The 11443-nt window shown below is 38.3% G+C and overlaps 1 protein-coding gene across 5 annotated transcripts; it reads left to right on the top strand.

The window, feature by feature from the left end:
• Positions 1-3847: 3847 nt before the first annotated feature.
• On the top strand, positions 3848-10684 carry LOC149848059 (uncharacterized). 5 transcript variants are annotated; one of them, XM_090017134.1, is made up of 9 exons: positions 3848-4044; positions 4888-5655; positions 7630-7730; positions 8210-8302; positions 8441-8717; positions 9233-9463; positions 9683-9823; positions 9966-10166; positions 10334-10684. In XM_090017134.1, exons 2-9 carry the CDS (start codon positions 5518-5520, stop codon positions 10607-10609), a joined length of 1458 nt encoding a protein of 485 aa, XP_089873260.1. In that variant the 5' UTR covers positions 3848-4044; positions 4888-5517; the 3' UTR covers positions 10610-10684. The 5 variants fall into 5 exon arrangements, with proteins under 5 accessions (XP_089873260.1, XP_089873235.1, XP_089873127.1 ...); XM_090017109.1 differs by having other exon boundaries at positions 3849-4044; positions 7594-7730; XM_090017001.1 differs by having other exon boundaries at positions 3870-4044; positions 5462-5655; positions 7594-7730.
• Positions 10685-11443: the final 759 nt, after the last annotated feature.

Here is an 11443-nt window from a genome sequence, read left to right on the forward strand (position 1 = left end):
ACAAACCAAACACGACATGTTTGGGCTTGGTTCGTTTGCCGGTTGACTAAGCTCGTGACTCGGCTCATGATTGTGTTTAAGCCGGCTCAAGCTAGCTTGTGTAAAATAATCCATGATAATTATTACATAATATATATATATATATATATATATATATATATATATATATATATATATATATATATATATATATATATATATATATATATATATACAACAACAACTACGCCTTCATCCCAAAACAATTGGGGTCAGCGATATGAACCAAAAAAGAAATTCATTTTGGGTCTTCCACATGAATCCTTTTCCTCCAACAACAACGACCTCTTTTAACTAATATATTTTCTCATTTCTTCAACCTTCTAACTGGAGCATCATTAGACCTTCGCCGAATATGTCCAAACCATCGTAAACGATTCTCTCGCATCTTATTTTCAATGGGTGCAACACCTACCTTCTTACGTATCTCCTCGTTCCAAATCTTATCTTTTATTATATTTCCACACATTCATCTAAGCATTCGCATCTCAGCTACACTCATTTTTTGAATATGATGTCTCTTGGCAGCCCAACATTCCGTACCATATAGTAAAGCGGGTCTAATAGTCGTCCTATAAAATTTTTCGTTCAACCGCAATGGCATTCTACGATCGCACAACACTCCAGTTGCACTTTTCCATTTCATCCACCTAACTTTTATCCTATGATTTACATCTCCATCAATTTCTTCATACTTTTGAACGATGGATCCCAAATATTTGAAATAATCATTCATCGGTATTTCTTGCTCACCAAGCTTCACTACACTCCCATCACTACTTCGTTGCTTACTAAACCGACTTAAAAGCTCTAGCTTCCAATGTTTGTCTCCATAATTCTAACTTAGCATTAACCCCAGCTCTAGACTCATCAATCAAAACAATATCATCAGCAAACAACATACCCTACGGTACATTTTTTACATACACCACCATAACGCACAGTTTATATATATATATATATATATATATATATATATATATATATATATATATATATATATATATTATGCATTCTTCTTTTTATTTATTATATTAAAAATATAAATTACGCATTTTATCTATATGAGCTCACCTGAGCCTCGACTGGATTAAGCTGGACAAGCTGCTCGTGGCTTGACTCACCAGTTATACCAACCAATCACGAACAAGTTCGTGTGAGAAGCTGTAGCGAGCCGAGTCACGAGCTGCTCAGTTCGTTCATCATCCCTACTCTTATCATACAAATTACTTATTTTCATCTTCGCTCGTGTTTGTGTCTGTATTCATGAGCTAATAAGTCTGCATGTAAATTACCCAATGTTGTCGCTATCGATATCAATTGGCCTGAATCGATCGTATAAAAAAGCCTTAACTTTGGCATACCAAAAATAAATTTTTAGAATTAATTAATTTTTGGTTATTACAATGCTGAAGTCCTGACTTCGGCCATACTAAAAATCAAGTCACTTTTCATGCGAGAAGCTCATTTTCTCCTATATAAAATCGTAATTCTCATTGATAGGGGTATATTTTCAACTAAAGGTGAGAGTAGATCAAGTGATCTGCCAAATTACTTTGGAAAAGTGATTTGATATCTTCACTGTGCGTTATGGTGATCATCAACTTTTTGGTGGTCCCTCAGCCTGAACAAGTACCGTATGATTGAAGCAATGAACGATGAGGATGTCAGATCACTTTCTTAAAGTGATTTGACAGATCATTTGATCTATCTCACTAAAGGCTTAAAGATACATTTAAATATAGACACAAGTTTTATTCATCTTTTTCTTTTATCACTTTTTTAATTGCTTCTTCGTATCCACGCTTCACGCATTAAGCGTTCTTTGAAGGTTTGTTTTTCGCTTCATGCTCCATGCATAGTTTTGATTTCTCACTTCTTACTTTGGCAATTATGGTTTCCTCACAACGTGTGTAGGGATGCACAACAAACCAAGCTTGTTCGGGCTCTACCTGTTTAAGCTCGGCTTGAGCTCATTAGCTAAATAAAATGAGCTGAACTTGAAGAAAAGTTTAGGCTCGGTACGCATAAACAAGCTGAGCTTAATTAACAGGTAATCCAGTTTGGTTAGGCTCGATAAACCCGATTAGGCTCAGTTCACATAATTATATAAAAATAAATAAATTTTATATATGTATATTAATTTTTTATACTTGAATAGAAAAAAAAGGTGTTACTTTAGTGGGTGAGTCTTTGATTTCTTTAGAATGTGTCTTGGGTTCAAATACCACTACTTAAGTTTCTTTCAAAAAAACATTTGACACATTTAAAAAAAAACTTAAATTTTTTATAAATGTGTTCGGCAAAAGCATAGCTTTGCTTGAGCTCAGGCATAGGCTGAAGCCGGGCCAGGCTCAGCTCAAACCCGGCTAATGTGCATCCCTAAACATGTGTTATACAAAAAGCAAATCACTGGATAAAGAGAAGCAGAAATGAGAGAAGATATACGATTTATGTGCTTCAGCACTCAAGTCTATGTTCACGAACAAAGGAATAGCAAACAAATCCACTAGCGAATGAATATGATGGCGAGATATGAAACTCTCTAACTAGGGGTGGCAAAATCTGATCCGACCCGCTAACCGGCTTCATAGCCGGGTTAGGGTTTGGCTTAAACGGGTTTGTGTCGTAAACGGGTCGACCCGCCTAACCCATTTATTAAACGGGTTGTGTTCATGTTAGGGGTATGCTAACCCGCCAACCCATTTGACCCGTTTAATAAACGAGTTAGGCGGGCGGGTTAACCCGTTTACACGAACCCGTCTACCACCCATTTACATGAACCCGCAACCCGTTTGACAGGCGGGCGGGTCAACCAATTTTTTTTTGTGTTTCTAATTGTGTTATTCGGGTTAGACAGGTTATTCAGGTTACTCGGGTCGGTTATCGTGTCTATGTTATCGGGTCGACCCGTTTAATAAACGGGTTACCGTGTCATGTAATCATGTCATGTTGACCCGACCCATTTATTAAACAATTTAACCGTGTTGTGTCGGGTTACCCGTTTAATAAATGGGTCGTGTTCGTGTTTGTCACATCTGACCCGTTTAATAAATGGGTAGTGTCCGTGTTGAGGTATTCTGACTCGCCAACCCGACCCAAACCCGCCGACCTGACCCGAAAACTCTCATGCCCAACAAAGGAGTCAGTTATCTACATGAAGAAAGGCATAAAAACCCTAGCGGGTAAAAAAAAAAAAAAGGAAAAATTATAAAACTATACAAGTTCATACCGTCGGGCTCCGCTCCCACACCCGGAAGAGGTCTGTGGGGATGAGGGATCCAGTTGAAAAATCTCATTACACGGTCACCAAATATTTTTGAATTGGGTCATGAATCGAGCGACTAGATCTAAAAGAGGGTTGTTTTGGGTCATTCACTAGGGTTTTAGATCAAAAGATATTGACAATCACCATCAAGTTTTGTACCGGGTGCCAAATCCCCCAAAATTATTTTGAATATAGGATTTGGCATCATGAGCAGTGGATATTGAACATGTTACGAGAACCGGCAAGCGAGGCTGATAGCTATTTCCGTAGAGGGGATAAGCATCGGTTCTCGCTCTGACTGCTCGATCTGTGTCTTTGGATGCATAGGACGCACGTTCGAATAACAATGGCACCCCAACCGGGTCATGCTCCAACCTAGGCATGGGCCAGAGAGGGAGAGCGAGAGAGATTTGGATATGCGCCATTTGGCCACACGCTTGCCCACCAGCATGTTGCTGGCTTGAGCTGCAGGGGCAAGTGGACCAGGTGGTCCCTCAGCAAGAGAGAGGCTACTCTGCCCCCTTTGCTATCCACCATGCATATTGCCGTTGTTTTTTCAAGTGGTTTGGGTGAGCTTTGCCTAACTTGAGCAAAACAAAGAGCTGGGATTCTTGCTGGTGGATGTGAGCCGGTGAAAATGGCAGCGCCTTCCCAGCTTCATCAACTCCCCACAAACTACCATCACAACTGGAGAAGGTTGGTCAGAAGTTTGAAGACGCCAAACACCATCCACTACGGTATTCACTCACCTCCTCCTGTTTCTCAAAGAGATTTTTGGCACCAAAACGTTTAAGCTCTCTGTGCATATTTTCTCACTGCTTTGATAGCAGAAATTTATTGTTTTTTTTTTTTAATTGTGGGTAGCATTTCCGTGAACTCAAAAAGGGTAATGCAATGTTAAGAATGACCCTCCAACAACAGAGCAAATAAGATTTAGTCTTCTTCCCCAACAACTGGGCAAATGCCCCCTGGTGGCTAAAATCGATATAGATGTGCTTGACATCCTTCAGAGAAATTTTACGTGTTTGGACTTGGTACAGTATATCATGAACGTGCCTGTAAAGGGAAAGCTCTAGAGCTATATGACCAATTAGTCATTAAGAGCTCTGATTATTACTTTTGCTTCCTTCTAGCGGAGATCATTGGCAATAGTGTCTTTGGTACTCCACACAAAATTATTACTTGATTATGAGATATGATGATGCCTTGGAATGTATTATTATTAGGTTCGATACAAAACTATATTCTGGTATTGTGGTATACTCACGTCACCCGGAGATCCTGATACAGGTACCCTGCTGTATGTTTTTTTTCGACGAAAGACGCTGGGGGAAGGCCCCCTACCTTTATTTCTGAATATTCACAAGATTAGACAAGAGGGATTATACAGGGGATACAATAAAAAATGAGAAAACGAAAGGAATTTACATACGCACTTTACACTCAGCCCATGTATCCCACTGTCCCACTGGTTTGTCTCTCCAAAATTTCTCATCATTCTTTACAGACGCTGCTGTATGTTTTGTACTGAATTCACCAATGGCAGTGCTCGTGTACACTTAACATAGCTTCCGTAACAGGAATCACATTTTCTTGACATCTTCTGCATTTGATCAAGGTGGTTACTCTAGCAAAATTGCCTGCTCGTTGGGATCGAATGAGATAGCTGGATGGATAGGTTGCACTCTCATAACTGAGGGTCTTGGGTTCGAATGCCATGGGGGTTACCCCTTAGCTTGCCTGTCAAAAACGAAGAAAGAGTCTGCTCGTTTATCAGAGTTCCAATGAATGATTCTAATGAAGCTAAAAAGGCATTGGCAGTTTTAACTTGCCAACTATGTTCAACATATTGTCTTTCTTGTTGGTGAGAAGGAAGATCCAAATCTTTTGCGTTGAATAAGTCCTCGATCATGTGGACTTATTGGATGAATAATTCCACAAAGCTGAAAAAGCATTGGTAGCAGGCTAGCATCAAAACACCAACAATATCTTCATCAAGCTGTGGAAAACAATGCTATGCTTCTCTATTGGCCCAAAAGGAGGGCGATTTCTGTCATCCCAGAGCATTTTTAACGAATTCACTGATTCACATTTTCACATTTCATTTTTCTGTGAATTGTGTTGATCTCAAATGTTTAAGTTTGACTTGTTCAGGGATCGCTTCTGAAGTTTCTATTCAGTACACAGGTGATCTCTTTAGGACACCTGTCATGTGCAGAGGAGCTTTGAGAAAAGGTTCTCGTTTGCAGTTTCTTGCAACGGTGAAGTCTGTGGATGCTGGAGAGGACTCTGAAGCATATGATAGATGCACAAGTAGAAATGAAACAGTTGAATCAGATATTGAGCTGGTGTGTGTGGGTACTATACAATGTTTCTTTCTGTTTAGAAGCAGATATTATTTTGAGAGTGATCTCCTTTGAAATGCATTATGAGAAGCTTTCGATTAATTTGGTTGCTGATTGATGCCCAATTTTGTCAACCCTAAGCATGGACTTTCACAGTCTAAACTCTGTTTATAGCTAAGAAAATGTCTGTCAAGAATTGCCAAATGTTGGTGCATTGTACAAGTTGATATGCTCATTTTGGCAACATTCTGGTGATTTTGTTGATTCTAGTTATTGATGGCATGCACTGCTAGAGAGTTGGTTTATGATTGATACAAGAATCAGTCTCATGGTATGAATCCCATTTACTCCTATAAGTGGAATGGGTGATGGGTGAATTCACATGAGAGAAAGAGGCCTGGAACTTTAAGAGAACTGGACAGTCTTTTAATGCATGAACTCCTCCCTGTGCGGTAACAGATGCTAGAGTTTGCACCTCTTCCAAGGGAAGACGAGCCACTCCTGAGCTTACAAGAAATCATCTAACATGCTGCCTATTGCAAAGTTTTCCACATGAGAGGACTAACCCTGAGTTGGTCCCAGGTCCGGTTTGGAACCCTGCTCAACTGAAGGGTCATAGATCCAGGCCTAGCCAAAGGCCATAAAGGCCTAAAAAAGAGCTGTCTACCGCACCCATGAACTTTAAAGTTCAAGCATGGCCATGGCCTAACTTGTGCACATTTTCATGCTCTAGAGTCACTTTTTGTGATGTATATATCTTTTTTTTCCTTTTGTGCATTAAGCTTAGTTCGAAGTCATCATCATATCTTGTCATGTGGGGGGGGGGGGCGAGGGGGGTCATAACTTTGATATTTTAGTTCATCTCTTTCTATTTATTTTCTTTCTTATAGTATGGTTTAAGATATGTTCAGTTCATGAGCTCACCAAATAATTGATTTTAGTTTAATAGATGTTGGAAAATATCTAGTATTTCACTTATTACTTCCAGCTGGAGGCTGCCAAATATGACTGCGAAGGCACCACTTACAAATAATTCAGCTGATGTTTCTTGTCTTCTGATCTTATTTCATGGACCCTTGAAGCCAAACTAGTATTTAAATAATTGAAACATAAAAATCAAACAGCAAAATGTTGCTCATATTGTAACTTTTCTACCTAAAATGGTTACCCTCTTCAGATGCTTTCAGTATTGGCTTCCTCTCACCTTGATTTTGTTTGTCTGAATCACAAACATAAAACTATAATTCTGGAGACCTCTATTGAATCTAGATTTCTCAATTCTTTTGTACTAATGGTTAACTTGCCAAACACATATTTTTAGAAAATAAAAATAGGTGTGTGCTAAGAGCCACTTCATAATGTTTTTTAATATTTCTAAATTCTATCATGCTTTTGTAATTATTTTTATTTTTTTATATTTTGTCTTTTCTATATGTTATCTATTTTATAATTCTGTTGTCAATACAGTAATGGAGATTTCTTTTGAGCAATAAAATCTTGCATTCATGTGTCCCTGTTAAAGTCATTAGTCACTGTTATAACCTCATCCATGTGAACAGTTACGAGAAATGCAGATTTCTTAGTTTCACATATGGTGACTTTATTTGTAATCCTGATATCCTTTTAAGTTCTCTTTTTGGTAAACGGTGTTAAAAGATGATAATTTCCTTATATATATATATTTTATATAAAACAGAGAAAAGCATGAGCTTTTCTGTCAATTCAGTTTCTGTATTGTAAGGTACTTTTATTGGGAACTCAATTCATGGATGTCTGTGAGAAATGCATAGATTTCTATTTATTGTTCAATTGAATTATTTTTCTAAAAAGTTTCTTCAATAAATATTTTTATTTCATCTATGTTTTATTTCCAAGTTGGCTGTATCAAAGTAACCATATAAAACTTCTTTCCACTGAAGCATTCTAGTCTGCGGCTTGTAGGTTTTCATGACTGAGCTTACATGTTGCCATTCTCAGGCTTTCAAGCAGAGTTCTCAGGCCAATTCTGCAAGTCCTGAAGGAAATCATCCACCAGTTAAGGGAATTAATTCTAACGGGATTCTGAACCCTGATCCACAGTAAGCAATTCATGTGTCATATCCTTTTTGCGTGTGATGAGTGGATGTTTCCATTGTCACAAATGATATCTTGAACTTGTCGCCATAAGTTCATCAAATGATAATTTATGAATAACGTGATATATTCTATATACTGCCAAAATTTAATCTTTTCCCAGCATACAGGACTTCCACTCCTATCCAAATGTCGTGCCATATTGTCCTGATTTTGTCAGGATATCTACATATGGCAACATATTTCAACATTTTTATAGTTTTGTATTTCTATTTTTCTTACATTCTTACATATTTATACACTGACATTTTGCCAATAGTTTACCAAGTCAAACCCATTTTAAAATTTCCTAAGACTTCCCCTTTGTTAAGAAACACCCGAGAACGAGATTTGTGAGATCAGTCGTTGCCTAACGAATGATTCTGCATGGTTCACATATGATGTGTCCTGTGAAGCTTATTGCCTTGTTCATCTAATATTGCAGTTATAACCCAGATATGAGGGGAGATGGTTCTGATCTGTTATCGGCTACAGGAGCACCAAAAATAACACTTTTGCATGATACAGGAGTTTCCAGGTATGGAGTAGCATCTCATGATCTTGAATCCTCCTTTGCTTCCCAAATTGGAAATAGGAAGAGAATCACAGGAAAAAATTATCTTCTAAAGCAGTCAGCTTCACATGGACCTTGTGATAGAGATGATAGATGATCCAGGGAATCACAAAGGAGTACACCCATGCGAGAGCAAGATTTCAGTCAACATGGCCTGCTGGACGCTGGAACCATGGCAGCTGTCAGATCTAAGAGGCTTCTTGAAAGAAAATATAAGAATGAGAGAAGAAAAGTGAATTCCAATAAACCTTATGAAGTTTCTAGTTCTGTCCAAGAAGAAAAGTCCATGTGGCTAGTCAATGAAAGTAAGCCTAAGTTGCAAGTAAAAGCTGGACGGCTGTCTGCAACTGAAGAGGCAGAACTTTCCTCTTCAGTTAAGGTATGTGTTTGTTCTGATGATCAGTTGCTTACTTGAAATATTGTTATGGAAAAATTTATACCAAAGTGAATCTAGGAAGTGCCAGAGGAGATAGGATAGTATTAATTGATCTGTTTCCTAGTAATGTATATCCATTGTGTTCTATACGTTTTAGAGATTCTCTATCATCTTTGCTCTTTCCTTTCCTGTCGAGATCATATAATTATGGTTGTAAAAAGTGCAGAATTACATATTGGGCTGAGAGGAAGGAGGAGGCGTTTGTTATAACAAACACTTCCCAAAATGCACCAAGGGTTTAACTTCGTATGGGTACGCCCCATTAAGTAACCTGCATCCCCACGAAGGTTTCCATGCCATCAAAAAAAAAAATGTTTGTTTCCTTTGGAGACTTCAAACAGTTTTGTTGCCATCGACAAAGTGTTCTACTTGCTAGTTAAAAGGGTAGCCTTTTATGATAGGCGTATATTTACTAGCGATGAAACATTACTGTTTTCATATACATTTCATGGTTGCAGGACATGATTAGAATAGAGGAAGCAAGAGATGCCATGAGAAAAGTGTTTGGACGAGATCCAACAATGGGCGAGTTATCTGAGGCTGTAGGATCTGATTTTAGGACTGTGCAATCATGGTTAAAGAGAGGACGGTATAGTAGAAATGCACTGCTAAGCACTTCCATGGGACTTGTCAAATCTATTGCATCGGAACAGCAAGGTAGAGGTATTGCCATCGAGGATCTTATTCAGGTTTGCCATTTCGCACTAGTCTGATACTCACTATGCCTATTCTTTAAAAATTTTCCAGTGCTATTGCTCTGTGGAAAATGCATCCTTGCCAGTTAACGCTTTTTAAGCAATAATGTTTCAATTTTATTGTGCACTTTGGAAAGTGGCTAGGTAACTGGTTGTTCTACAATATCCTTTTTCCATATAAAAAACTTGACCAAATGTCTTTTTCAATATTAGGCTGGTGTTGTTTCTCTGTTGCGGGGAATTAAAAAGTTTGACCATTCACGAGGATATAGATTCTCAACATATTCATATTGGTGGATTAGGGATGGCGTAACTAAAGCAATTGTCAGATACTCGAGGCTGATTCGTCTGCCTGTATGAGATTCTTTTTACTTTTAAACATACATTTTTTATTGTTTCTTCTTTACTTTGGGAATAGAAACAGTGCAAGAGGGCTTTCTCAAAGGTAGGTTTGAATTTGAGCAACTATTAAACTGATCTCTGTTATGTTTTACAGAGGCATGTATATAGCCTGATTGGTCGGGTCCAAAAAGCAAGAAAGCTATTATCTGAAAATACTGGAAGGTCCCCGAAACCTGATGAAGTTGCTGGATCAGTGGGACTGACTGTTGAGAAACTGCCAATGGTTCTACAGGCTTCTAATGACCCTACTTCACTAGATCAGCCATTTCGCCGTGGTTCCTACACCACATACATGGTTTGATAACATGAACCTTTCTTTCACTGATAAATGAATAATCTTCTGCTCTTTTAATGCCTTTATAATCACCCTAACTTCTTCTGTGCTATTCAATACGGAAGCAAAATAATAGATTTATGTTGATGTCAATGGCTTAACTGTGTACTTGTTTTTTGGGTATGCAGCATTTGATCGTTGATCAAGAAGCTGAAAGTGCCACGGAAGTTATCATGAGGGAGCTCCTACGTGAGGAGATAACTAAACTGATACAAACTGTTAGTCCTAGAGAGGCTGAGGTGTTGAGGTACAGATATGGGTTTGAAAACGGCAGAACAATGACATTGGATGAGATTGGGAATATCTTTAAAGTCTCCAAACAGAGGATTGGACAGATTGAATCTAGGGCTCTTGGTAAACTTAGGCAGCATGACAGACTTGACAATTTGAAACATTTTCTTTGAGGACCATGTTTGAAATGAAAACTTTATAGTATGTGAAGTCACCTATTTGTTAAGGTTGGCTCTTTGAATTTGCTAGCTGGTTTCAATATTTTTGTGGGAGTTCTAATGATGTTATGGCTAAATCTTGGAAATGACAGGGAACCACTGATCGGAGTGTCACCTTTCATGGTGATTACCTTCTTTAGAAGTGGGAAGTGGAGACATGTTCCCTTAAAAGTTGCTACTGTTGCAGATATCAGTTCATATGAAACTCATTAGACCAAAAGAAGAGCAAATAATGGGCTAAAGAGGTAACTTGCCCAAAATCACTCAAAGGTGGTATGGGGGCTCATTGGGTTCCTTCCGATGGTGGGAGTGAGGGGCGGAGAGGTTTCAAAAAGTTTAGAAATTAGATATAGGGAAAATTCTATTTAGGTGCCAATCTTTTGCCTGTAATTCCAAAAAGAGTCCTCATTATTCTGAATTTCCTGATATGGGGACACAGTTTTCTTGAAAACTGCCAAAGTGAGACCTCAGTTTAGTTAACCTCCTATTACAATTCTTTGTGTTTTCTATATTGCCCTTCAGGGTTGAAAAATGCTTATTTGCCCTCACAAAAAAAGAGAGTTAGGTAATTTATTCATTTTAAGGCATTAATATTCACTTAATTTAACCGGGATTTAACCTGTATTAGTGGTCAACGTCCAGCGTAGGTCTCTGCTTGAAGTCTACAGAAAAACAAAAACCCATATTAGGAAAATCCAGGAATCTGAGGCACTTTGACTAGATTTTATGGTTTTCTTGTTTGGCACAAGCCTTATCCTTGCCTTTCCATCTCGTTCTAGGAGAGCAGAT

The sequence above is a fragment of the Nuphar pumila genome, chromosome 1 (genome assembly GCF_984573655.1).
Source record: "Nuphar pumila chromosome 1, dmNupPumi1.hap1.1, whole genome shotgun sequence".
In the NCBI taxonomy this organism is placed as follows: Eukaryota; Viridiplantae; Streptophyta; class Magnoliopsida; order Nymphaeales; family Nymphaeaceae; genus Nuphar; species Nuphar pumila.

Coding starts and splice junctions, on each gene's coding strand:
- LOC149848059 (XM_090017001.1), top strand. CDS start 3,945: ATGGCAGCGCCTTCCCAGCTTCATCAACTCCCCACAAACTACCATCAC. Junction 4,045..5,461: donor GCCAAACACCATCCACTACG/GTATTCACTCAC, acceptor TGACTTGTTCAG/GGATCGCTTCTGAAGTTTCT. Junction 10,167..10,333: donor GTTCCTACACCACATACATG/GTTTGATAACAT, acceptor TTGGGTATGCAG/CATTTGATCGTTGATCAAGA.